At 65.1% G+C, this 25,045-nt stretch overlaps 2 protein-coding genes across 2 annotated transcripts; one reads left to right on the forward strand and one right to left on the reverse strand.

The window, feature by feature from the left end:
- Positions 1-559: 559 nt before the first annotated feature.
- On the reverse strand, positions 560-7,212 carry PRSS56 (serine protease 56). Its single transcript, XM_074153203.1, has 17 exons — positions 7,191-7,212; positions 6,219-6,395; positions 5,387-5,581; positions 4,788-4,841; positions 4,249-4,438; positions 4,039-4,147; positions 3,799-3,958; positions 3,511-3,653; positions 3,237-3,396; positions 2,925-3,113; positions 2,656-2,817; positions 2,457-2,508; positions 2,028-2,190; positions 1,474-1,621; positions 1,268-1,354; positions 861-967; positions 560-733 (listed from the first exon to the last, which is right to left on the reverse strand). The coding sequence occupies exons 1-17, from the start codon at positions 7,210-7,212 to the stop codon at positions 560-562; spliced, it is 2,292 nt and encodes a 763-aa protein (XP_074009304.1).
- A 2,831-nt stretch (positions 7,213-10,043) lies between these two features.
- On the forward strand, positions 10,044-19,347 carry SLC12A9 (solute carrier family 12 member 9). Its single transcript, XM_074153202.1, has 13 exons — positions 10,044-10,236; positions 12,713-12,847; positions 13,019-13,156; positions 13,384-13,683; positions 13,932-14,039; positions 14,152-14,263; positions 14,372-14,529; positions 14,792-14,874; positions 15,190-15,314; positions 16,546-16,738; positions 16,907-17,081; positions 17,910-18,056; positions 18,494-19,347. The coding sequence occupies exons 1-13, from the start codon at positions 10,044-10,046 to the stop codon at positions 19,345-19,347; spliced, it is 2,721 nt and encodes a 906-aa protein (XP_074009303.1).
- Positions 19,348-25,045: the final 5,698 nt, after the last annotated feature.

Consider the following 25,045-nt stretch of genomic DNA (forward strand, 5'->3'; position numbering starts at 1 on the left):
ACGTGTTGCTGCTTAGGGGTGGCAGGGTCCCCACAAGCAGGAGGGGGTTGGTACCCACCGATGCCCAGGGGCAGAAACCGAGGCTGGGGGCATTGCTTTGGGGTACAGGGGAATGGGAAGGGGGATGCAAGGGGATGTCATATCCCCCATGGAAAGCCCCGCTGCTGGTGCCCGCCTTGCTGGCACTGTGTAGCACAGCACTCGCTTCACACTCGCCAGCTACTGGAAAATAGAGCCCTTCTTTATTGAAAAATAAACCTTTCTCTGTACAAATAAATAACGATCTCTAGGGAAATGGGGCAGGCTTGCCAAGATGAGGGTCCAGGGGAGAGGAGGGCTGTAATCACCATCTGAGATGCACCAGGTGCCCCCTGGCACCCCATTCGCCTGGAGGGGTTGGACAGTGCTGGTGGGAAGAGGGAAACTGAGGCGCAATGGGGGACAAAAGGGTGGATGAGATTGAGTCGGGGCGGGAGCTGTGTTCGAAGGACATGAGAGACCCCTGCCCCAGTCCCCCATCCCCATGCTGGCATGAAGACCCAGGGCACCATGGGCAACTTTAGGTTTTCAGTGTCTCAAGTGCCAGAGCGACAAGGCCAGGCATGCTGCGGGCCAGCGAGTCGCTCTCCAGCCCCACGAGGCCAGCGAAGGCCGTGGGGCGGCCCCCCACCATGGCCCGCACCTGCGCCCGGTACAGCCCCTTGGCGTTTTTGGAGCCCAAGTCCACCAGGATCTGTGGGGAGATGACAACACTGTGAGTCCCAGGGCAGGTAGGGGCATGGTGGGATGGTGATGGTCTGGGGGTGGCACCACCTGGCTGCTGGGGCAGGGGGCTCGGAGCAGCTGGATAGGGCACTCACCTCTTGGAAGGTCATGGCCAGGTCCGGCTCGGGCACCCGCAGCACCCAGGCGTACAGCTCCTGCACTGCACCCACCCGCACCACCGACTCGTTGAGGCCGGGGCAGGCTGCAACCCCAGGATGGGCAGGAGAGATACAGAGGGAGGATATCAGGGGTGCACTGAGGGGTGGGACAAGTCACAGGGGCACCATGCTGTTGCCTGCCCCAGGGAGGAGCACCCGTGCTCTGGGGACACTGTGGGAGCAGGGGCAGAGGGTCCCTGTGGAGGAGGGTATGGCCAAGGGCTGTCCCACCAACATGGGACAACCAACCCTGGAACTGGGGTGCGAAGCTGAGACTGGGCTTGCCACCATCCCCATAGTGGCAGGTGGCATCCCGCAGTGGCCAGGGGCTGTGAGGTGCTTACCTCTGCCTGCGCTTTCCTCCTTCTCCTCCTCCTCCACCCCCGGCAGCTCCGTGGGCACCAGCTCACGTTTTTCCCTCAGTGTGGACCCTGCCAACGGAAGAGGTGTGAAAAACTTGGTGGGGACATGGCCAGTGGGCACGGCCCGGGCATGGATGGACACCCCGCTGGCCCATCAGCCCCAGCTCCCTCAGGCTCCCAGGGCTCACGGCTTGCCATGGGGGTCCCCGCCAGCTCTCCAGGTGCCTGTTGTGGCTCTGTGGCTTCAAGAGTGGTGCCGAGTTCCAGCTCTTCCCGCAACTGGGTGAGGAAGGCGCGTCCTTGTCCCACCAGCTCCTCCACCACTTCCTTGCCCTGCTGAAGGGAAGGGGGGGACAGGGTGGGCAGTGGGGTACCCAAAGGGCACCTGTGGGCATGGCAAGGTACACAGTGGCAGAGCACAGGGCATGGCTGGGCTGGTGTCAGATGGGGCACTGGGGATATGCGACATCTTTATGGCTGTGTTGTGTCAGATCCTAAGCTGCGGGGTCGACCCATGGCTGGCACTGCACTGGTTGGATTGGGAGCACTGGTTTCAGCTGGGCAGGGGGAGATGCCCCCTCTGTGGTGGCAGAGTGGGAGATGCCCCCTCTGTGGCTGCACAGGGAACAATGGTCCCAAGGGATGTCCGGAGGGGACACAGGGGGACTGCTGAGCTTTGGTCCCTGGTAGCACTGTCACCAGAGGGGCAGGGACTCCCCCCAGCCCATCCCTCCACAAATACCTGCAAGAAGAGCCACATCTCCCCGGGGAGCTGCCCCCCGTCCAGGGTGGGTGCCGGTGGGCTGCCCCCCGCCATGGCCTTCAGTGCCTCCACCCAGTCCTGCAGCTGGGGTCCTACAGTCCTGAAGAGCCCTGCGAAGGGGGGCGGCCCCCTGGCTCCCCGCCTGCAAGCACAGCAGGGTGAGCTCAGGCAGGCACCTGGTGGCACCCAACCCCTGGCCACTGCCATCCCTCCACCCTGCGCACCCCTGGTGGGACCTGGGTGGCCCTGGCCACCCCAGGGTGCTGTGTCCACCTCCCTCTAGGTGTGCCCTGGTTGCAGGAAGAGCAGGACCCCAATGCTGTCCCCAAAATGCCATGTCATTGCCTACGGGTATCTTGCCACCAAACCCTTTAGCTTCCCTGTGCCCCATAGCCCACCATGCCTTACCTGGTTGGGGGTCTCCGGGATCCCTCTGGCTGGCCCCCTGCTACAGCCAGGCCTGTGGGGACAAGAAGGGAACAGGAGGGACGAGGGGTAGGGGAACTCCATGGGGCTGCCAGGGCAGGCTGCTGGTGCCCTGGCCACCGGCATAGGGGGGACTGATGGGACCCCAAGCAGGCATGGGGTGGCCCAGCCGGGAGGGTACCTGGGACATCCCTGCGGATGCGTGGGGGGAAGAGATGCCCATAGATCTTGCCCAGGAGCTGGGGCATGGTGTGGGTGAGGAAGGGGAAGTCAAATTGGTTTCGGATGAAGTCCCCAGCCTGACGCAGGAGATCCACCAAGGTCTGGGCATAGGAGTGCAGCTCTGCAGGTGCAGCAGGAGAGCCATGGCCCTGGTACCACACCAGACCCATGCCACCAGAAATGGGGTCCCTCCCTGCACCCTCACACCAGCATGGCCCCCTGGCTCACCACATCGCCTTGTCCTGGCGCGGCAGGTCTCCTCGGCCAGGCGGGCGCAGGCGGCTCGGCCCTGGGAGACACGGCAGGACCCAGCATAGAAGGCACAGAGGCGGGCACGCTCGGGTGGCTGCTCCTCGGGGGGCAGCTGGGCCAGTGCCAGCAGGTCGAAGCAGCTCGGTTCCTGGCTGCCGGGGGTGGCTGCGAGGGCACCAGGGCTGTCATGAGGTGCTCAGTCCCTTCCCGGGGTGATGTATCCCTGAAGCATCCCAGGCGCCTGTGGCCGCCTCTCTGTCCCCCCTCATCGCAACCGGTGGCACTCACGATCCATCTGGAGGCTGAGCCAGTCCACGAAGGCAGCGACGCGGGTGTAGACGCCCGGTTTGCCCTGCTCACCGCAGCCGTCACCCCATGAGGTGATGCCGTAGAGGACGAAGCGCTGTGAGGAGGGGTCCTGGCATGCCAGTGGGCCCCCAGAGTCACCCTGGGGGGGATGCCTACGTGTCAGTTGGAGGTGGGACCCCGACAGCGCTGCCGGGTTGTGGTGCATGAGAGTTTTCAAGTTTTAGGTCTGGCAGACCCCAGCCCCAGGCATTACCTGGCAGGAGTCGATGCCCCCAGACAAGTACCCGGCACAGAACATGGCACTGGTGAGCAGGTCCCTGCCCAGGGCGCCCCGGCACGTCTCCTGGCTGAGCAGGGGCACCCGCGCCTCCATCACCACATCGGCTGCTGGCCCCTCTGCCGGGCAAGACACCCGTTATGGGGTCCTCCATGCCTGGGCAACCCCTCTCTTTTGCACCCCCCTGCCCTGGCTTGGTGCATTGGCACTGAGCACCGAAGGGGATGCTCCATAGACCCCCATGGGTGTTGGGGTGCCACCTACCTTCATAGAGGGACCCCCAGCCCGCGATGTAGCAGGTGGTGCCCGGGCTGGGCTCTGCAGGGCTACTGGGCAGGCAGACGGGGCTGATGGTGGGTGATGGGGCTAGTGGCACCGCCAGCTCCAGCAGCGCCAGGTCACCGTGAAACGTCTTGGGGTTAAACTGGAAGGAGACAGGGGAGTGTTGGGGGGGGAGTCTGGGGCATGCACAAGGAGGTCGGGGGGCTTCCCACCTCCACCAACCTTGGGGTGAGGCAGGATGCGCCGGACGGGCACTGCTCGCTCGCCTGCGTCCAGCTTGCCCAGCTCGTGGTCACCCACCACCACCGTCCACGCCAGCTCATTCCGGTTCCTGGTGGGATGGGGGGCAGCAAGTTGAGGGGGTGTATGGGTGCCACCCCGTGACCCCTCTGTAGGGACAGCATCCCTACATTGCTGTGCCCCCCACCATACCCGGCGAAGCAGTGGGCCGCGGTGAGGACCCAGGAGTGCCCCACCAGCACCCCTCCGCACATCAGCTCCCCATGGAGCCGCACCGACACCAGCCAGGGCCAGCCACCCCGTGGGGCCACGCTACCGCCCATGATCCGTCCTCGGGGGGCTGTGGCATTGGCTTGGGGGCCCCCACGACGTCCGCAGCTCCCTGGGGAGACAAAGCCAGGGTGAGAAGGGGGGTCCCACAGCCCCACTGCCGGAATGCCCCCTCTCCTAGGTGGGCACGGGGTGGCTGGGCATAGCAGTGCCGAGATGGCCATGACAGGCAGAGGGGGTGGCGGGTGACCCCCGGGAGGGGGGTCAGGCTGCGCCGGGCATGCTGTCAAGCTTCATTGTGCTCACGGAGGCGAGCGGGCGGCAGGCCGAGGGCACCCCGCAGCCCGGCAGCTGCCGACGCTAACCTCTGCCCCCCAGCCCAGCAGGCAGCTGGGGGGCTGGGGGCACCCGCCAGCGTGGTGGGGGGGTGGCGTGGGCACCGTGGGGCTGTTCCAGCTCACCTGGCATCGCCGCCTCAGCTTGTGCATCGAGGCTGGGGGCCACAGCTGCCATCCCTACAGGGACAGGCTGTCATAGCATGCCACCCCCACTCCCCCAATGTCACCACCATGTCCCTGCTGTCCCCAATTCCCTCCAGCTCCTCTCAGTGCCCCCCAGATCCCCATCATCCTGAACAAGCACCCCTGTCCCACCCCAGGTGTCCTTGTCAACCAAATGCCTCAGTGTCCCCAGTCTCTCTGTCACCACCCCATTGCCCCATTGCCCCACAACTTCCCTCTCCCACCCCAGATTCTCCATCACCCCTCAATGGCCCATCCCTCCCAGTCTGCTCCACCAGTTCCAATGCCTCCATCCCCCAAATCTCTGCATCTCACCCCAGATCCCTCCATCCCCTACAATCTCCCCATCCCACCACAGATCCCCCATCACCCTCCCGTACCCCCACCTCCCTGGTCTCCCCACCCCAGCACTCCCTGTCACCCCCAATGCCCCATATCCCCTCCTGGCAATCGCAGGTGTCCCTTGGGGATGCCCCGTTTGTTATTGTAGAGTCTCCCCTCTCCAGGAGGAGCCAGGGGTGATGCTGGTGCCCACTCACGGCACTCCTGGAGGCGGTGGCGGCAGAGCCGGGCGCTGAGCAGGGCGCAGGTGTGCTGGACACCCTCGGGTGGGCACAGGCGATGGTAGGGGGCACAGGCCTGGCTCAGTGCCCAGTTGCGCTGGGGCAGCTCGGGCAGCGCCTGGGCATCCAGCAGGGCCTGGCAGCTGGGGGGCATGGCGGGGGGCACGGCTGGTGCTGCAAGGATAGCAGGGCTGTGAGTATCCCCATGTCCTCCCTGCCCACCTCCGCCCATGCCACCCTGGGATCTGCTTTGGGGTGGGTGGCAAGGGTGCATGATGGGGCTGTGGTGTTGACATATTTTGGTAGGGTATCCTGGGTGCTGAGATATCTCTTGGGTGGGAGATCTCTGGGAAGGAGACAAGGGATCAGGCAATGTTTTGAGTAGGGCTCCAGGTGATGTTTGGGTAGGATCTAGAGAAGATGGGGAACTTCTTGGGCAGAGTCCCTGGGTGGTGTTTTGGTAGGGTCTCTAGCAGTTAGGGATGTGTTTCGGGAGTCTGAGAGCTGTTTGGGTAAAGCCTATAGGGTAAAGCCTATAGGGGAGGGAGTGTTGTTTGGGTAGGGTCTTGGGGCATCATTTTGTTAGGGTTTATAGAAGATGAGGTGGTGTTTTGGCAGGGAGCCAAAGAAATATTTGGGAAGGGTCTCTAGGCATGGGTCTGTGTTTGGGTAGGGTCTCCTGGGCATGGGATGGTATTTAGACAGGGACCCCTGGCAGCATCTGGGTAGGGACCCTGTGCAGTGTTTGGGTGGGGACCTCGGGGTCTGTTTGGGTAGGGTCTCCTGGGGATGGGGCAGTGGGGCCCATGGGGCTGTGACTCACGTGGGCAGCGGTGGGTGAGGTTGGTGCAGGGGGGGAAGAGGCAGGGGGCACAGAGCCCGCAGATGCCCTGCTGCCGCTGCTGCTCAGCCAGTGCCCGCTCCAGTGCCAGCAGTGCGCTCCTCAGTGCTGCCTCCAGCACCAGTGTCCCCCGGCTTGATAGCGCTGCCAGGCACATGCAGGGTGCTCAGACCCCTGCATCCCCACCACTGCCCCCCACCACAGCCACGGGGTGCCCCCAGCCCACCCAGTGCTCGTGCCTCGATATCTCCATGGTGGGCATGGCCTGTCACCCGTTGGCATTGCATAGGGTGACAGGCACAAGTGTCACCTCCCTGCTGGGGTTGGCACATGGGCACAGGGTGTTTGCCCGGGTCTGTATGTGCCCGTTGGACATGGAGACTCTGTGAGCACATGTCTGTGCAAACATTGGCATGGAGCAGGGTGTGAGCCCGGGCAGGTGTGCCCACGTGTGTTGGTGTGCATATACCTCTGTGCACGCCTATGCTCGCACCGTGGGTGCAAACATATGTGTGCCAGGGTCTGTGTGTCCATGTCTGCATGTCCCTGCATGTGCCCATGTGTGTGCAGTCCTGTGCGTGCCCTGTATGTGTATCCCTACGTGTGTCTGTACCTGTGCCCACCTGTACCCACCCACAGATGCCCTCCTGCTGACTGTGTCCCAGCAGAGGGTCCCCAGGGGCTGGCACAGGTACCGAGGCAGGAGGGAGAGTTGGTGGCCACGGGGCATGAACCACACCACTCTCTGCAACCTCGGTGTCCCCAAGTGCTATGGGCAGTGCAGGCATGCCTTGGGGGCTAAGGGGGCTTTGCCAGGGACCCAAGTATCCTCCTTGAGCTTCCCCCACTTCCCAAGAGAGAACCCAGGAGTCCTGGCTCCTACAGCTGCCCTGTCTGCAGCCAAACCCTCCCGCAAAGATGCCCCCATGCCCCACTGACCTTGCAGGACGCTGGCCGGCATGGGGTACAGCCCCTGGCCCAGGGGGACTCCCACCGCCAGCTGCAGCAGCGGCAGCAGCAGCAGCAGCAGCACGGGGGGGGCCAGGCGGACCCTGAGGAGAGTGCCCCGCGTCCTCTTTCCTCCTTGCTCCATCCCCGGGCTGGCAAAGGGGGGCAGTAGGGGGGAGCCCCCGAAATGCCCGAGGCGGGTGAGGAGGGATGGATATATACAGTGCCCCCCGGGCGGTGGGAGGAGAGAGAGGGGCCGGGGGAGCACAAACAGGCGAGTTCATTAATGTCGCGCCAAGATGCCAGCTCGGGGCGGGGGGCGCGGGGCGGGGGGGGGGCGCAGCCGGGGCTTCAATGCCGCCTTTGTTCGACGGGGCCTCCGGGCGGGCAGCATCAGACGGGCGCTGCGCTCCGGCGCTGCCCGCGGCCCTTGATCATTTTCACGCCAAGCCCCGGCCGCGCCACCCTCCCTCCTGCCGGCCCCGGGCAGGGGGCGCGGGGGGAGGGACAGCGGGCGGGTGGGAACGCACCGGCCGGCTGCGGGGCGCGGGGGGCCCGGGCCGGGCGTGGGAGACACGCCGAGGGCTTCAAAGGCGGTCAGCGGGGCGGGAGCGGCCGGGCGGACATTGCGGGCGGGGGGAGGACACTTATGGGGCGGGGGGGGGGGGGGAGGGGGGCGGTGGTGTCCCCTCTCTACGTGCCAGCCTAGCCTTGGCTGAACGGGCCGCCCGGTGCAGGGGCAGTGCACCCCCTTTCTGAGCACCGGCTGCTACCGGGGACCCCCCTACGGTGCCCCCGCAGCACCCCGTGTCCACACTGAGGCCCTTCCTCGCCGGGGGTGCAGGGGGGGGACACGCGTCCCGGGGCGATGACGGGGGGGTTGCAGGTGGGGCCGGGGCACCGGCTGGTTTTCTTGCTTTGCGTCAGCAGCGGTCAGCAAGCGGGCAGCGTGCCCGGGACTCGGGGCCAGCTCTGGCCCCAGGGATCGGGGAGCCACACTCGCCCGCTGGAGGGGGTCCCCCCAGCGTCTACAATTTGGTCTGTCGTTGGCCCCACACTTTTGGGGTGCCCACGCTGCCCTCCTGCCCCCATTGCCACCCTCCCGTGCCCCACGGTCCCGGCCTCAGCTCTTTTGGCGGGGCAGGGTGCAGCCGCATCCCCATCACCTCTTTGGGGTGCGGGGGGTGTCCGTGCCCCCATCTCTGTCCCTGTTAAGGGGCCGGGGTGCCCGGGTATGCACCTCTGTCCCCGTTAGGGCCAGGGGCACTCATGTCCCCATGCCCATTTAGCAGTCTGGGGGTGCCCGTGTCCCCACATCCATCGAGGGTGCCCATGCCACCGTCTCTCTTCTCCTTAGGGGGTGCCCACGCCCCCCTCTCTGTCTCCATTAGGTGCGGGAGGTGCCCGTGTCCCCATCCGCATTTAGGGGCCGGGGTGTGTGTGCCTGTGCCACCACCCCCGTCCCTATTAGGGGCAGGGGCGCCTCCGTGCCTACAGCCCCTGCCGTGCCGCGGTCCCCCCCGGTCTTCCCCCCCCCCCCGGCCCCGATGGTGCCAGCGGGGCGCGGACAATGCCGCTTCAGTGGCACATCAAAGGCGCGGCGCTGCCCGCGGCTGGCACGGCGACAGCCCCGCCGCAGATGAAAGCTTCGGCCGCGCCGGGCTCCTACCTCGGCCGCGGGGACACCGCGGGGGCACGCTGGGCCTCGGCCCCACGGGGGACAGCGGGGACGTGGCGGGGGACGACAGGGGGGAGCAGCACCATCCCACCGCGGGGAGCGGCCCCGGTCCCCGTCCCGGTGTCGCCGCACGGATCCCCCAACTCGTGACACGGGCTTGCCCCGTGGGGACCAACCGCTCGGCTGACCGCGGGTGCCCAAGGCGGACGTGGGGTTCTTCCCCCGGGGCCCCATCGTGCCCCCCCCCGCCCCGGTGCCGGTGCCAATCCCATTAACCTAATTGGCGAGGCGCTCGGCCGCTCCGGGCGGCGGCGGCAGTGGGACCCCGGGGCCCGGGCAGATCCCAGCCCCGGCGGCGGGCAGGGAGGGAAGGAGGGAGGGAGGGACGGCGCCCCCGGGGGCCCCGATTGTCCGGTAATTGGCGCGGGCAGCCGAGCCCGGCCGGCACCGGCGGGGGGGGGCGCGGGGAGAGGGCACCGGGGATGGAGGGCGGTCCCTGAGGGGAGCCTGGGGCTGCCGGGGTCGGTATCGGGGTGCTAGCCACGGGGTGCGGCCGTGTATAGGGGGGTCGGGGGGCGTGTGGCGATGCAGGGGCGCGGGGACTGGTTTTGGGGTGCCGGGAGGAGTGGGGTGCATCTCGGGGTGGGGGGAAGGAGGGCAGTACCGGGTACCAGGGACGGGGAGACCTCGGGAGGGCCGGGTGTTGGGGGCGTTCGGGGTGTGGGGTGACGCTGGGGGAGTCACTGTGGGGGTGTCAGGGTGGGACCCCTCTGGGGCTGGGAAGGGGAGCGGGGAGGGGTCCGCTGTAGGGGTGCATTTGGGTCCGGGAGACGCCATGCCATGAGGTACGGGCGGGGGTCTGTGGGCGGGGCCAACAAAGGGGCGGGGCTTCCCGCCAACCCGGGGCGGGACCTACGCGATCGGGCGGGTTCGGGGGCGTGGCCTACCCCGGGCTGGGGGCGTGGCCTATCACTCCGGGGGCGTGGTCTATCCGGCGGGTCGTGGGCGGGGTCAGGTGGGAGGGGCGGGGCTGTGGGCGGGGCACGGTGGGTCGGGCCCGGGTCGGAGGGCGGGGCTGGCGGGGGCCGGGGCCGGGGCCGGGGCCGGGGCCGGGGCCGGGAGCGGGCGCGTTTCGGGGCCGGGGGTGCCCGGAGCCGTGCCGGGCCATGGCGAGCTCGGAGCGGAGCGCGCTGCTCACGTACCGCCTGTGCGGCGGCTCCGGTGAGGAGGAGCGGGGCCGGGAGCGCGCCCGCGGCCGGGCCTCCGCCGCTGCCGCCCCCCGCAAGCTGCCCACCTTCCTGGGCGTCGTGGTGCCCACCCTGCTCTCCATGTTCAGCGTCGTCCTCTTCCTGCGCCTCGGTGAGTGCCGACGCCCCTCCGGGCGACCCCCCCTGCCCCTCTCCCGGCTGCCCCCCGGGGTCCCCCGAGGCTCACCTGCCCTGCCTGGCACCCCCAGTCTAGGCCTGTGTCATCCCAGGGCCCCGTGTCTTCCTGAGGCCCCCTGAGTCTGGAGCTCCCCACATCTGGGAGCTCCTGTGCTCATCCTGAGACCCCATAGTTCAGAGCCCCAGTGTCCTCCCTCTGCCCTCCTGGTGCTCCCCCCAGCCTCCCAGTCTGACGTCCCAGTGCTCCCCCTGAGCTCCCCCTGTCTGGGTCCTCAGTGTCCTCCCAGTGCCGTCACCTGAGCCTGCCTCTCTGGAGTCCCAGTTCTCCCCTCCAGTGCTCACCCCACTGCTCGCCCCAGTGTGCCCAGTCTAGGGCCCCAGTGCCCTCACAGTGCCCTTTCCCGAGCCCCCCAGTCTGGAGTCCCAGTGCCCTCTCTGTTCTCCCCCAGGTTGGGGTCCCAGTGCTGTGTGTCCCCTCCTGACCCCTCCAGTCTGAGGCCTGAGGCTGCAGGGCTCCTGCTGTACTCGCAAGATGTGAACCCGGTTTGGAACCTCAGCACCCCCAGCAAGGAACCCCAGTCTGAAGCCCTAGTGTCCCTGGGGCAGGACTCCCTTGTGCCTTCCCAGCACCTTCCCTAAGTGGGATCCCAGTGCCCTCGTGTCCCCCCATCCCCCAGTGCCAGGACCCCACTGCTCCCCAGGCATCCCCCAGTGTGAGGCTCCAGCACTTCAGTTCTCTCCCAGGTCCCATATGGTGTCCCCAGGATAGGACCCTGGTGTCCCCCATCAGGCACCCAGCTGCCCCCCGGCTCTGTGCTGTTCAGAGGGCACAGATTGGGTCCCAGTCTGCTCCCAGTTTGCCTTATGAATCTGTTCCTGAGCAACTTAGGAGAACTAGGGAGGCAGGCTGGGCACAGACTGGGGGAGGTGGCAGCCCTTTGGGGGGCTCTGGGTGGGAAAGATGCCCCAGTGTGGCCCGGGGCAGGCAGAGGCCCGGGGCAGATGGCGTCTGCCTGGGTCCGGGAAGAGAGAAGGCTTTTCCTCTTTCACTTTCCGCCCACGGAAAGCCCAGGGCGGGAGTTGGCTGTGTGCCCGGGGGGGCCCGGCAGGCTCTGGTGGGGCCTTGAGCCCCTTCCCCTGCTGGAAGGACCCTCGGGGGTGTGGGCTGGGGGCACAGCTCTCCTCTACCATCGCTCACCCCCTTCCCGCCCCCCTGCTGGGGGTCCTCGCACGGGCTCTGACGCCCCAGCCCCTACCCCACAGTGGGCACCGGGGTCCCCCCACCTGCTCTGGTCCCCCCACCTGGGGGTGCGTCCCCCGGGGGCCGCGGGGCTGGAGGGGAAGTGCGGGGCGGAGGGGGAGGGGAGCTGCCGGGAAGAGGAACCGTCCCACCATGGAGGGGCCGGGGCTGCCCCCCCAGCAGTCCCGGGCTTCCCCCAGGCCTCAAACAGTCCCCAGAACTCAGAACTCCAGAGCGAGCAGCCCCTTCTGCTTACCTCTCCTCCTCCCCTCCCCCCCCCGGTTTTGGGACACCCCTTTTTTTCTCCCCCACCCCCCCACCCCTGCTTTTGGCACTTGGGCACCCTCCAGCCCTCCGGGGATCGCAGGGCATGCCCCCAAACCCAGCTTGTCTCCCCGAGGGCTCCTTGCGGTGCCCGTGCCCCCGCCATGCCCCGGCACCCCCCTCGCCTCCCGGCAGGCATGGCTGCGGCCTGGCTTGCGGCTGAGATAGGGCATCTCCCTGCAGCCACAGGCAGCCCCGTCCTGCCCCGGCTGCCGCCAGCCGGGCTCGCCTCCCATCACCCCGGGCAGGGCGGCGGGGGGCTCTGGGTGCTCTGTCTCTGGGGTGGGGGGGTCGAGGAGAAGTGCCCCGGCTGGCAGGGATGCCCCAGGGCTGCTTCTGCTTCCTGCTTTTGCAGCGGGCAAGCGGGGTGGCAACATGAACCCTGAGGGGAGCCCATCAGCTCCCGGTGCCCGAGCTGGGGTGCAAGGCACCCCCTGTGCGCTGAGGGTGACAGCAGGGCATGGGGGTCCTGTCACCCCCCCGCAGTGACACCCTTCCCCCCCCCCCCCCCCCTCCCCCGGGGCTAGGTGGTCAGCAGAGCCCCTGCCCTGTTTGTTTGCTTTTTGAGTGTGCCCCCCTGATCTGCCCGTGCCCAGGGTGCCTTTGGGCCTGATCCTGGCACGGCAGGAGGATGGAGGTGCCCTGAGGTGGGGGGCACTGGCTGGGCTGGCCCTGGGTGCTGCTGTGGGTGGGAGGTGGCAGCACTCTGGGATGGGGACATCCCCACCCTGGCAGAGAAGGAAGTGGCATGTTTGGGGGAGCTGTGGGCATAGGGATGGGAGTACCCCAGGTGAGGTCTGGGGGCTGGCTGTGCCCAGGGACCCTGTCTGGGGGGTGGTCCGTGCCCAGCTAATGGGCATGCCGGCCTCTCCCTCAACCTTGGCAGGGTTTGTGGTGGGCCATGCCGGGTTGTACCAAGCTCTGGCCATGTTTGCGGTGGCATACTTCATCATCGGCATGACGGTGCTGTCCGTGTGTGCCATTGCTACCAACGGGGCACTGGATGCCGGAGGAGCCTACTGTATCCTTTGCTGTGGGTGGTGCTGGGGCAGGGCATGTGGGCCAAAATCGGGTGACCCCCAGCGGCCATGGGGTCCTACGCTGTGACTGTGACCCCCCTGGCCTGTGAGGGAGGGGTGGGGGCACTTGATGGTGGTTTGGGCTGCTGGCATCTTCCCTTGACTTGAGAAAGATATGATCAGCCGTGCCCTGGGCCCGGAGTTCGGGGGCAGTATCGGAATCATGTTTTTCCTGGCCAACGTGTGTGGCAGTGCCCTCTATGTGCTGGGGCTGGTGGAGGCGGTGGTGGACAGCTTTGGGATCCCACCTGGTGAGTACCGCTGTGTGTGGTGGCTGGGGACAGCAGGTGTCTCTTACCTGAGTAGCCCTAGTGCCCTGCCAGGGGTGCCAAGCGCCATGCCTGGCATAGCCAGCATGGCTTGCCCAGTCCTCTGGACAGTGAGTTGGTGCCCGTTGTGCCTGGCACAACACTGGTGGCTCTCAGCTCCTGGTGATGCCCCCTCTGAGCCCCACTGATACTGGCTTGTCTCTGCCCAGGGCAAAAAGCAGGCTCAGGCGTCCATGTCCTGCCTCAGAGCTACTGGTATGAGCTGCTCTACGGCACAGTGTTGCTGGCCCTCTGCCTCCTCGTGTGCCTCGTGGGTGCCTCCATCTACGCCAAGGCCACCTTCCTCATCTTCCTCATTGTCGCGGGCGTCCTGGGCACCATCCTTGTCAGCTTCTTCGCCACGCGGCCCATTGGGGTGCCCATTCGCCTGCCCCACTTCAACAGCTCCGAGACTGAGAATGGCTCCTTCACAGGCTTCTCCCTTGCTACCCTGCGAGACAACCTGGGCGGTGAGGAACTGCTCTCCCCACCCTGCTCACTGTACCCACTGTGGCACCCGTGCCCCAGGGAGGGGAGGCACTGACACCTCCACATCAGCAAGGGTTCACCAGAGGGTGGGGAGAGCTTTTAGGCACAAAGTGCGTGCTCTGGGGCGGTTTCTCCTATGGTTTGGGTATGGGGACATCGAGGAGAGAGTATATGGTGGGGCTATGCCACCCTGGACAGCCTGTTACAGCTGTGCCCGTGTGTCCTGCAGGTGGGTACGCGGTGGACTACACCACTGGGCAGATGATGAGCTTCAGCTCTGTCTTTGCCGTGATGTTCAACGGCTGCACCGGCATCATGGCAGGCTCCAACATGTCAGGTACGGGCAGGAGGTGCTGGGCTGGGTGGTGCTGGGAGCAGGAGCCAAGGCTGGAGGAGAGGAAGGGGGTGCTGTGCCTGTGGGTGCTAATGCTGCGTGCTCCTGCCCGCAGGGGACCTGAAGCGCCCAAGCTACTCCATCCCACGGGGCACCATCTCTGCCGTGCTCTTCACCTACCTTGTCTACAATCTGCTGGCTTTTCTCATGTGTGCCACCTGCAACAGGTACAGCCACCCGGCCCCTCGCTGGGGCCATTGCTGCCAGGGTGTGCCTGGTGCCAGAGCACTTGCCTGAGCTGAGATGGTTGCCAGTGTGTGTATGTCCCTTTCCAGGACCCTCCTGCAGAAAGACTACGGCTTCCTGCGTGACATCAGTATCTTCCCACCCCTGGTCACTGTGGGCATCTATGCTGCCACCCTCTCCGCAGCCATGAGCAACCTCATTGGGGCATCCCGCATCCTCTACGCCCTGGCCCGGGATGATCTCTTTGGTGAGTGCCCAGAGCGTGCTGGCACCCTCCCGAGCCCACCTGGCGGGTTGTCCCTGCCAAGGACCAGCCCTGGCACTAGGGAACCCCCTTCCTGGTGTGGGGTGATGCTTTGTGCGTTGGCTTGTGCCCACTTGGGTCACCTGTGAGCCCTGGTGTTTGCCCCAACCCCAGCACTCAGGGTGGGGACAGGACTCCTGGCTGGTAGCTGAGCCTGTTGGTGCTCACTGGGTGCCCCAGCCCAATCTCCCTGCTCTGCCCGCAGGCCGGGCGCTGGCGCTGGCCAAGAAGACGTCTGCGAGTGGCAACCCTGTGATGGCAGTGATCCTCTCCTGGCTGGTGGTGCAGGTGAGTTTGCCGAAGATACTCCTTTCCTAGCCCCACCACATGAAGGTGGGTTGGTACCTGGGCTGGGTGTTGTGGAGCCTGGCACTTCCCCCTGCCCCTGGGTATCCTACCTGCCGTGGGTGTCCTCCTGTGGCTGTGCCCATCCCTCCCTGAGCCCATAAATGAAGGATAGCAAGGGGCAGGGATTTGTGCCCACATGGCACTGCTCTTATGCTTTCCACACATGCTGCCGTGGCATGCACCAAACTCGGGCATATGCCAGGGGTGCCATCCTGGGGGGCGCATTCACCTTGTGCCCTCTCATGCTCTTTGCAGCTGGTGCTCTTCTCTGGGAAGCTCAACACCATCGCGGGGGTCGTGACCACCTTCTTCCTCCTGGTTTACGCCACCGTCAACCTAGCCTGCCTGGCACTGGAGTGGGCATCAGCCCCCAACTTCAGGTACCTGCTGGTACCAGGGAGGGGCAGAGATGCTGAGCACCCCTCTCCTGGGCTTTAAGGGGGGCAAAGACACTCCCATCCCTTGGGAGGGAGAAGGGGCCAGGTTCCTGCATGGCACTGGCTTGTCACAGTCCCCACACCCTGGCCTTGCTTTCCTGAGTGGGTAGAGATAAATCCAGCACCACTGGCTACCACTCGCCCCCTCCCCTTAGGCTTTCTGGAGGTAATTTATAGCCTCTACCCGCCCGGCATCCCCCAGGCAGCTTGCCAAGCGGTGATGGAGCCCACTTTCCATTAGCGCTAATTAAACTAACAGGGAAGGGGGAGAGAGGGGGATCCTGGGTGGGGGGAGGAGAAGATCTTCCAGGAAGGAGGAGTGTGTGTGGCAGGCAGCCCCAGCCTGGGGCGGTGGTGAGGGGTACCCTGGCATGGGGTTGGCCTGGCAGGGCTGCCCAAATCTGGGGGGGGGGCAGGGTGGCTGGGGGGAGCCTCATCTTCCTCCTGGGTGATACCTGCCAGCCTCGGTGCAGGGTGCTGTGCCTCTGAAGCAGGGAGAGTCCCCCAGGTGGGACAGAGGCAGTGCCCTGAGCATGGCTGGGTGGCACTGCCTGGAGGTCCCCCAGAGTGCCCCATTCCCAAAGGAGAGGTGGTGTCTGTGCCAGGCTGGGGCTTGGCTCCTGCCTTCTGCCTTGGCCGGGCACGGATGGGGCAGGATGGGTGCCTGGGGTGGTGGGAGGCTGCTGGGGTGGGTGGCGATGGTCCCCTCCCCCACCCCACATCTGGTGCTGCCCCTCCCAACACTGAGGTCCCCATCAAGCGCAGCGGAAAAGGATTTTAATTACCTTTCAGGAAAAACAACAATTAGAGAAAATAACAGCTTCTTGCCTCCCCGCCTCCACCTCCCTGCACCAGGCTGAGTAGGCGCCGCGGCCGCCGGCACTGCCACGCGCTGCCTGACACTACCTGCCCCCCCCCGGCTGTGCCAGGGCAGCCACAGCCCCTAGCCATCATTACCCCTGTTTGCCAGGGGCTGGCAGCAAGGGGGCTGCCTGGTGCCCTGGGAGATACCATTTTCCCTCTGTGCCCTCTCCCACAGGCATCTGGGGTACCCGACGTGCCCTGGGCTGGCACAGCAGGGTTCACTGGGCATGGCTGGTTGGCACCTTGGCACAGTCCCCCTTGCCGTGCCTGCCCTTCAGCTCGCCATGGTGTCTCCTTCTCCTTGCTCCAGGCCCACCTTCCGATACTTCACCTGGCACACGTGCCTGCTGGGCATTGCGGGCTGCTGTGTCATGATGTTCCTCATCAGCCCTGTGTCGGCCTCAGCGAGCCTGGGCTTCCTTCTCCTCCTCCTCCTCGCTCTCCACTACCTCTCGCCCAGTAGCACCTGGGGCTACATCAGCCAGGCCCTCATCTTCCACCAGGTGAGCCCTATCCTCATGGGGCAGAGAGATGGTGTCCCCAAGATGGTGTCCCCATGGCAGCTCCATCCTGGGCAGTATGTCCTCAGGGCTGGCGTCCCCATGGGTGGTTTGTTGAAAGAAGGAGGGTTCCTCACCTGCTGCCCTCCTTCCCTCCCTCTCTCCCTCCAGGTGCGGAAGTACCTGCTGATGCTGGATGTGCGAAAGGACCACGTCAAGTTCTGGCGCCCGCAGATGCTGCTGATGGTGCAGAACCCACGGAGCAGCGCCCGCCTCATTGACTTTGTCAATGACCTCAAGAAGAGTGGACTCTATGTCCTGGGCCATGTTGAGCTGCAGGACTTGGGTGAGGACCTGCACTGTCCCTGGCACTGGTGGCTTCCGCCCCTTGCTGCGGTGCTGTGGGGCATCTGGAGTCCTTGGGGTGATGCTGCTGCCCAGCTCCTTACTGGGCAGGGTGGGCACAGCAAGGGAATGGCAGCATTTTGGGCACACGTGGCACCTTGGGTTTGGCTTGGTATGGGAGACCTAGGTGGCTTGTGTGTGTCCCACCTCTCCTGTGTACCTGCGCTTACACATGCGTGTGCTCAGGTATTCATCCCTGCGTGTGCACATGGGGCTCCTGCATGTATCGGTGCTGGTGTGCACACATAGCGCATGGCACCCAGCCTCCTCTGGGCCCCTGTGCAGCATGGTCACATTGCATGTGACAATGCCTGCACACACCCAACACACATGTGGGCACACACTCAGCACAGCCTTACACATGCGGGTGCCTATGGCATCCTCACCTCATGCCTGCTGCTGTGCGTCAACATGCATCAGGCGTGTTTGCACCCTGGTGTGTATTGGTTTGCACACATGTGCTCCCTGTCACACGCTGTGGTCGTCCCCATCCCAGCGGATACATTGGCTTTGCTCCCCCCTCTGCCGTTGCCGTGGTGACTAATGGCCTGAAACTGGGGAGGGGGGATGGGGCTGCCTGGGTATTTTTCATATACTTATGTATAATTTCATATCTCTGGCTAGAAGCACCTGCTTCCACCCTCCTTGTCTTGTGGGTGCTGGGGTGGGTATGGGGGTTGGCATTTTTTTTGCAGAGGGGGTGCTGCAAGGACAGCAGGGTGAACCCCCAATATGGAGTACCTGACCCCCTCATGCTCTTCTTGCTCAGACACTCTGCCTTCGGACCCGCTGCAGCCCCAGCAGGACTCATGGCTGAGCTTGGTGGACAAGCTGAACGTTAAGGCCTTCGTCAGCCTCACCCTCGCGCCCTCAGTGCGGCATGGTGTCCGGCAGCTCCTCTTCACCTCTGGCCTTGGTGAGTAGCGCCAGCGTTGGGCATGGGTAAGGGTCCACCCTGCTACCCTGGTGAGGTGAGAAGTGCCAAGGAGTTTGGAGGTATCTGGATGGGTGGTGCCAAAGCCAAGGTGGGGCTTGGAGCCATCTGGGGTGAGCGATGCTGAAGCCAAGTTGGGGCTTGGAGGCATCTTTGTTGGCAGTGTTGAGAGGCTTGAAGACATCTGGATGGGCAACGCCAAGGGGCTTGGAAGTGCCCAGTGTAGGCAGTGCCAAAGCCAAATTGGAGTTCAGAGAGGTATTGGTTGGGCAAGGCCAAGCTGAGTCTTGGAGGCATCTGGGTGCATGATGCTGAGGGGTCTGGAATCACCATGGTGAGCAATGTCAAAGCCAAGCTGGGGCTCTTTGGCACCTGCAGTGCCAACATCTGCTCAGCCAGGTTGTTGTGGTCTCCGGCAGGTGGCATGCGCCCCAACACCCTGGTGCTGGGCTTCTACGACGACGCAGCACCGCAGGACGGTCTAGCCCGGCACCCTGCCTTCACCAGCACCCGTGAGGAGGTCCCCCTGGGCTTCCCCCCTCTGCGGGAACCCACCGCCCCCAAACTGCTGTCGGCCCGGGAGTATGTGGGCATCGTGGCTGACGCCCTGAAGATGCTTCGCAATGTCTTGCTGGCCCGGCAGCTGGAGAGCCTGGACAAGGCCTGGGAGCTGCGGCGGGCTGCCAGCCCCCCGCCCACCATCCACGTCTGGCCTGTCAACCTGCTGCGGCCCGACAGCGCCCGCTACGCCGACACCTGCAGCCTCTTCCTGCTGCAGATGGCCTGTGTTCTCAACATGGCGCGGGCCTGGCGCCGGGCCCGCCTGCGCCTCTTCCTCTGCGTGGAGGCGGGCGCCATGCCCCATGCCCAGGAGGAGAAGCTGCGCCAGCTCCTCAAGGACTTGCGCATCCAGGCCCAGATCCAGCTGGTGCCCTGGGACGCCGTCACCCGCCTGCACTGGCAAACCCGCCACGGACCCCCGGGGGGGCCGGCGCCCACGGGGGCAGGGGGGGAGGAGGAGGAAGAGGAGGAAGAGGCAGTGAACTTCCCGGCCAATGCCACCCAAGTGTCAGATGAGTATGTCTGTGCCGCCAACAAACTCGTCCTGGAGCAGAGCCCCGCGCCGGCCGTGCGTTTCCTCTACCTGCCACGGCCGCCGGCCGACACCAGCCTCTACCCGCTCTACCTACACCAGCTGGAGCTGCTCACCCGTGGGCTGGGTCCCACCGTGCTGGTGCACGGGGTGAGTGCCGTCACCAGCACCCAGCTCTAGGTCACCCCCCCTCCCTCTGTCCTGTCCCCTACCCCCGGCTCCCTGCAGTCTCCTTCGCCCAGTGCCTTTAGCAGCCTGAGCCTGGGGCTGGCCCCAGCCCCGGCGTCCCCGGGCTGTTGGGCAGGGAGGGGTCAGTGCCCCATGCTGGGAGGTGGGTGCAGGGTGGGGGTGGGTTGTTATTTTGGGGGGGAGGTGTCTCTTGCACAGGCTTAAAGCTGCCCTGGCAGGATCCGGGCACAGCATTCACCGTGCCTTTTCTTTGGGGTGGTGGTGGGAGATGGCAGGGTCCCAGGCGCGACCAAGCACTAGGTGCCCTAGTTGGCTAGTGGCAGCCCCAGCTGGCTACTGGGAGCCCCTTAGTTGCACCCTGCACCCCCACGCCATGCTTCCTCCGTACTGCAGCCCCCAGCCTCTCTTCCGCCGGCTCCTCCGGGCTCCCAGCCAGCAGCGGGGATTGATTAAAGGCAGCCTCGACCTTGGTGCCCCGGCTCCCCGCCATCCTCCCTGCCTTTCATTAGGAAAAATTAAATGGGAAGAGGTGGGGGAGGGGAGCCCGGATGCCTGGGTTCCCTGCGTGAGGCTGGGGGCGGGGGGAACTGGCCCTAATGGCTGCAGGGTATGGCACCCCAGGTCTTCCTTGGCACCCCCAGTGCTTCTGGGTGGGGACACCCAGATGTTTTAACCTCTAGCGCCCCCCTCAATGGGGTCGACCCCCCTTGCTCTGGGCCCAGTCCTGTGGGGCATCCCCACACCCATCATGACCTGCATGGGGGAGCTGGCATTTCCCCCTTCCCTCCCCCCTTATTGATTAGGGGAGGGCAGGAAATTGCCTGGGTGCTGGGCGATAAATCCATCGGGTGCCTGGCAGGTGGGCAGCGTGCCCGGGCCCTGCCTGATGGATTGCTTCCTATTAGCCTGGGCACGGGGAGGGGGGCTGCTCTGGGCCGGTCTGGACTCTGGTGTAGGGGGACAAGTGTGGTACTGCCGCCTGCTCCTGCTCTCACCAAGCCTGGCACTGCCAGCTGGCAGCTCTGCTCGACTGGAGGGCTGCAGGAGGAGGGAATATAAAGGGGTGTGTGTGCCTTGCTCCCCGCCTTTTGCAGCGGGTCATGCCTGAATTTGTGCCTAAATTCCCACCTGATGGCTGGGCAGGGGGCTGGGGCTGGCTTTGCTCCCTGCCATGGGAGGTGGGTGCCCTGGGTTGGAGACCGTGTGGCCCACGGGGTTTATTTACAAACAGGCGGGAGCTGGCACAGGGCAGCCGGGCACCAGCGGGACCCGGCGGCCTATAATGTTAATTATCACCACGTAATTAAAAGCCCATAAAAAGCCTCACACTTCATTAAATTAAAGCTTCCCCGCACCATGCCGACGGGCTCCGGCAGAGTTAACCTTGGCCGTGCCAGGCACCAGCTCCATGGCAGCTGGGGACCTGTGGCTGGGGGTGTATGGGACCCCTAGCTGGGGGTGTACAGCCAGCCGTGGCTTTGGGGGGGGTCGTGGGGGGTGCATCATTGCACAGGCACCCCCCAATACCATCTGTCACCCCTGGGCCATGTGTGACAGGGAGCATACCTGGCTTCATACACAGTGTGGCACACGCGGAGACGCTGTCCCAGGCGGAGATGCCCACGTGGCATCACCTGGACGTATGTGCCTACACCACCCCTGCAGACAGGCCGTCACATGCACTGGGACACGGGCAGGGGGCTGTCACGGACACACACGTGCGCACCCAGATGTGTATGGCTGCTGCAAAGGCAGCATCGCACACCGGCACAGCAGCTCCGGCATGTCGGCTCCGGCGCACAACGCCCACACGGCGCACACCTACACAAACAGCATTTCTTCCTCCCTCCTGACACGCAGACCCACACCCTGCATCTTCTCCAAGCTCCTGCCTATCGCTGCCGGGAGAGGTGATGGGCTGGAGGGGAGGGAGAGCACCCATCTCTGCCTGCCCCCTCTGTGCCTCAGTTTCCCCAAGGGCTGTGCTGTGCCAAGGGGGGGGAGGAAAGGGATGCATGGGGGGGCCCCCAAACCCTCCTGAGGGCTTGGTGCCCTGGGTTAGGGATGCTGTGCTGAAGCCTGGGGGGACATGAAGTGGGGGACTCCCCCACCACAGGAGGGGGCACTCGTGTGGGGAGTGTGTATGTGTTAAGGGGGGATATGCATGGACTAGCAGTCTGTGTGTTTGTGTGCTGGGGGGGGGGGGGGGGGGGGGGGCGCTGTGTTGGTGGGTGTATACGTGCCCAAGGAGTGTGCGTGTATGCACACAAGGAGTATCTATACGTGCACATGCATTGGGGTGTATATACACCCCTATACGTGGTATGCTAATGTGCACACAGGTCTCAAGGTGTGTATGGGGGTTGCAAGGTGGCACACGTGTGTGCCCAGCACCCCCGGCACTGCTGCCGAGTGGGGCTGCGGGCAGGAGCCAGCCAGGGGACTGCGGGGGGCAGGTGTCGGCGGGTGCCCGTGCCCCGGCCCCGCGGGGGTGGGCAGCCAACGGGGCCTCAGCTATTTCTTGGAAATTTCGCAGCATTCATTTCAGTGCAAATAAAAGCTGTCATTGCCGGAGAAATGATACTGATCGGGGTCTGAAAAGACAGCAAATTACCCGCCTGAAAATGCACCGCTGGAAAAAAATGCATATTAAACACACAAAAAGGCACTTTGCCATCAGCCGCGCTTCCCCCGCCGCTCCAGAATAACCACACTTTACATAATTCTCCCTCTCCACCTCCGAATTAATTTCGCAGACAGAGGCAGAGGCAACCCTCTGACAATAGCGGAGGGGAGACGCGGCGGCGGCGGGGGGGGAACGGGGCTGGGGGCTGCTGGGGAGTCGCCTGGCGCCGGGCTGGGGGCCACGGTGGGTAATGGGGTGCTCAGGGTTGGGGGGCATCAAGGGGTTTGGGGGGACTGAGGGGTTTGGGAGGGTTGGGTCTGTGGGTGAGGGGTGTGGGTGCTGGGTGGATGTGCTTCTGTCCTCCCTCCCTTGGGTGCTGAGGATGGGGGGGGGGGGGTGTCTCTTGATGTGGTGTTTGTGGGGTGATGCCCACCCCAGCAGGCACGTCTTGGGCTAAGTGTTTCCTATGAGGGACAATCCCTCACACACACACCTACCACCAGGGTGAGCCCACTGTGGGCCCACCCCAGACCCTGAAACCCTCCCTGGAGGCAGGCAGGCCCTGGTAGGGTGGCACATACCCAGCGTGGCGGGGATCCTCGTGCACCCACCCCCCCCCCCCCCTGCTCTCCCACCCGCAGTGCCGGGCATGTGGGTGCACTCAAAGGGCACTGTGAGGCCATGCTGCCCACCTAGGCTGACACCCCCAAACTCACACCCCTCTAAGAAAATCCCCAGGAACCTGCCCTACTGAGCACGAGGGCGCTGTGCCCGGCACCCTGGCACTGCCGAGGGGGTGCAGTGGGTGCAGTGGGGGGGGTCCAGCGGTGATGGCAGGGGGGTTTGGCTGGCTGGGTGCTTGGCACCAAGGTGCTGGAGGAGGGGAGGGCGGGCGGCAGAGGTTGGCACTGCGCTGCTTTGCATTTTCAATGACAGACCCATGCCGGGTGCTCGGGAGAGTGGAAAAATCTTATTTGTCACCTGCTGGCGTTGCACGGAGGCTCCCGCGCCGCGGCTAATCTCGGGGAAAATGAGGATGCCAGCGGGGTGGCCCGTGGGACGGGCAGGGTGGAGCGGGGATGGTGGGGCGGGTGCTGCCCCCAGCCCTGCTCGGGGTCAGAGCCATGGGCCACAGGACGGGCAGGACCCTGGGGTCACACCAGCCTGGTGATGCCTGAGTGTCTTGGCACCGTGGCACGGATCCTGCCTGCTGGGTGTATGTGGGCTGGGCAGTGCTTGTGGGCATCCTGGAGCCAGTGCCCTGTGCCCCCAGCCCTGTTTGTAAAGGCACAGCTTTTCCTTCCATCCCAGCTTCAGGAGCAGCCGCTTGCCCCACAGTGCCAGCTCTGCAGGTTGGCATGGCCTGCGCATCCTCTCAGGGCACTTGGGGGAGATTTTTGGGGGGAGTCTGCATTTGGAAGTGGGTGCAGACACAGTCTGACCCCCCATATCTACATGCAGGTGCCCATCCTGCACCTGCCATGCCCCAGCTTCTTGAGATGCCAACTCCTGCGGGACGCCGCAGCGTTCTGCGGCCGGCTCAGATTTATCCATTATTTTATATCCACACGCCTTTAATTTTTACAGCCCTGTTGGAGCAATACCCAGGGCTGTTAATAACGCCAGCCCCCCGCCTCCCGTGTGCATCCATCATGCTCTCACCAAGGTGCCAAGCGGGTTTTGGGGCTGGGTAAGTGCAAGCATGAGGAGGCTGGCGTGGTGGCACCCAGCCCTGTGCCCCCACCCTCCAACCAGCCATCCCCCGGTGAGCGGCAGGGCCAGGGACCCCGTGCCCACCCATGAAGCAGGCTGGGTCTAGGTGCCCTCGCACCCTGATGGGTTTGGTAGTGCCTGGCTGGTCAGGGTGTCCAAGCCAGAGGCGTCTCTCTGGTGGGACTCATGGAGCCCTTCTGCCCTGGTGTGAGCCCCAGGAAAGCTTTGCTGCAACACCTGAGTGTGTGTGTGAGCGTGCCAGGGTACGTGTGCCCTGTAACAGGAGCTGGACGGCAGTGCATGTTCGAGTGTGTGTGTGTGGGGGGGAGCACAGCCTGTGTGTACTGGTGAGTGTCAGTGTGCACGGGTGTATGTGTGATCTACATGTGTGCCACTACCTGTGTGTGTGATGTTGCAGTGGGCACCTTGCTGGGGCCATGCACGGCACCCTGGTACAGGAGAGCTCAGACTCAACCGCCCCAGGCAGTGAGGACTGTGCCTGGGGCCAGCCCTTGGTGCCCACAGAACAAGACAGTGGGTTCCACGCCAGCTAAGCCACCCATCCCCACGCCAAGCAGGGTCCCCCCGCCACGTGTAGCACATCACCCAGTATGTGCTGCCTGGGCCTCCCACCCCAGCACCCAGGAAGACCCACGGCCCCCTCTGAGCACTCAGGGCTGTGCAGGCAGCGGGGGGCAGTGAGGGTGGCTAGGAACCCCTAAGCATGGCAGGCAGGATGGCCGTGCGGGGCCGGGGTAAGTGGCCACTGCAGGGGGCTGCCACGGGCGGTGGGAATTGCTGGGCTATAAATCTCCTTGCTGGGCCCCCCCGTGGCAGAGCAGCTCACGATATTTATGTTGGGGATTTATCTGCAATGCAGTTTAATATTCCCGGACCTTCGTGTATGTGTGTGTGTGAGTGTGAGTGTATGGCCCTCTCCCCATGCCACCCCCGTGCCACCCCCGTGCCCACCCTCTCACCTGGGGCCTCACAGGCTCCATCTCCTGCCCATCCACAGCCTTTGCCCCTCTCACCCACCCTGTCAGGAGGGGACGGCCCTTCCCCAGGGTGCCCGGGCACGGTGGAGGGGTGCCAGGTCGCCGGGCTGCACCTGGCACAGGCCATCGGCCATGCCCGGCCGTGCCCCTTCTGGGTGCCGGGCTGCCGGGGGGTGGCAGCAGGGTCCCCAGACGGGGGATGCCAGGCGGAGTGGCACTACCAGTCCTGTGCCAGCCCCCGGGGGTAAGGGGCCCGGGGACCCCCCCACCCGCTCTACCTCCCCGCCGGCGGGGATGAGGTAAGGCTGGCGGGTGGCACAGGGCTGCTCTATTTGCATAATAATCTCGTTAA

This window comes from Numenius arquata, chromosome 9, assembly GCF_964106895.1.
Source record: "Numenius arquata chromosome 9, bNumArq3.hap1.1, whole genome shotgun sequence".
NCBI classification, from domain to species: Eukaryota; Metazoa; Chordata; class Aves; order Charadriiformes; family Scolopacidae; genus Numenius; species Numenius arquata.

What these genes read in the sequence shown, in the direction of transcription:
- SLC12A9 (XM_074153202.1), top strand. Translation starts at nt 10,044, where the DNA reads ATGGCGAGCTCGGAGCGGAGCGCGCTGCTCACGTACCGCCTGTGCGGC. An exon ending in CAGCTTTGGGATCCCACCTG is followed by an intron (nt 13,157 to 13,383) that starts GTGAGTACCGCT and finishes GTCTCTGCCCAG; the next exon opens with GGCAAAAAGCAGGCTCAGGC. An exon ending in GGCCCGGGATGATCTCTTTG is followed by an intron (nt 14,530 to 14,791) that starts GTGAGTGCCCAG and finishes CTCTGCCCGCAG; the next exon opens with GCCGGGCGCTGGCGCTGGCC.
- PRSS56 (XM_074153203.1), bottom strand. Translation starts at nt 7,212, where the DNA reads ATGCCGGCCAGCGTCCTGCAAG. An exon ending in GCTCAGCCTCCAGATGGATC is followed by an intron (nt 3,114 to 3,236) that starts GTGAGTGCCACC and finishes GTGCCCTCGCAG; the next exon opens with CCACCCCCGGCAGCCAGGAA. An exon ending in TGGCCATGACCTTCCAAGAG is followed by an intron (nt 734 to 860) that starts GTGAGTGCCCTA and finishes ATCTCCCCACAG; the next exon opens with ATCCTGGTGGACTTGGGCTC.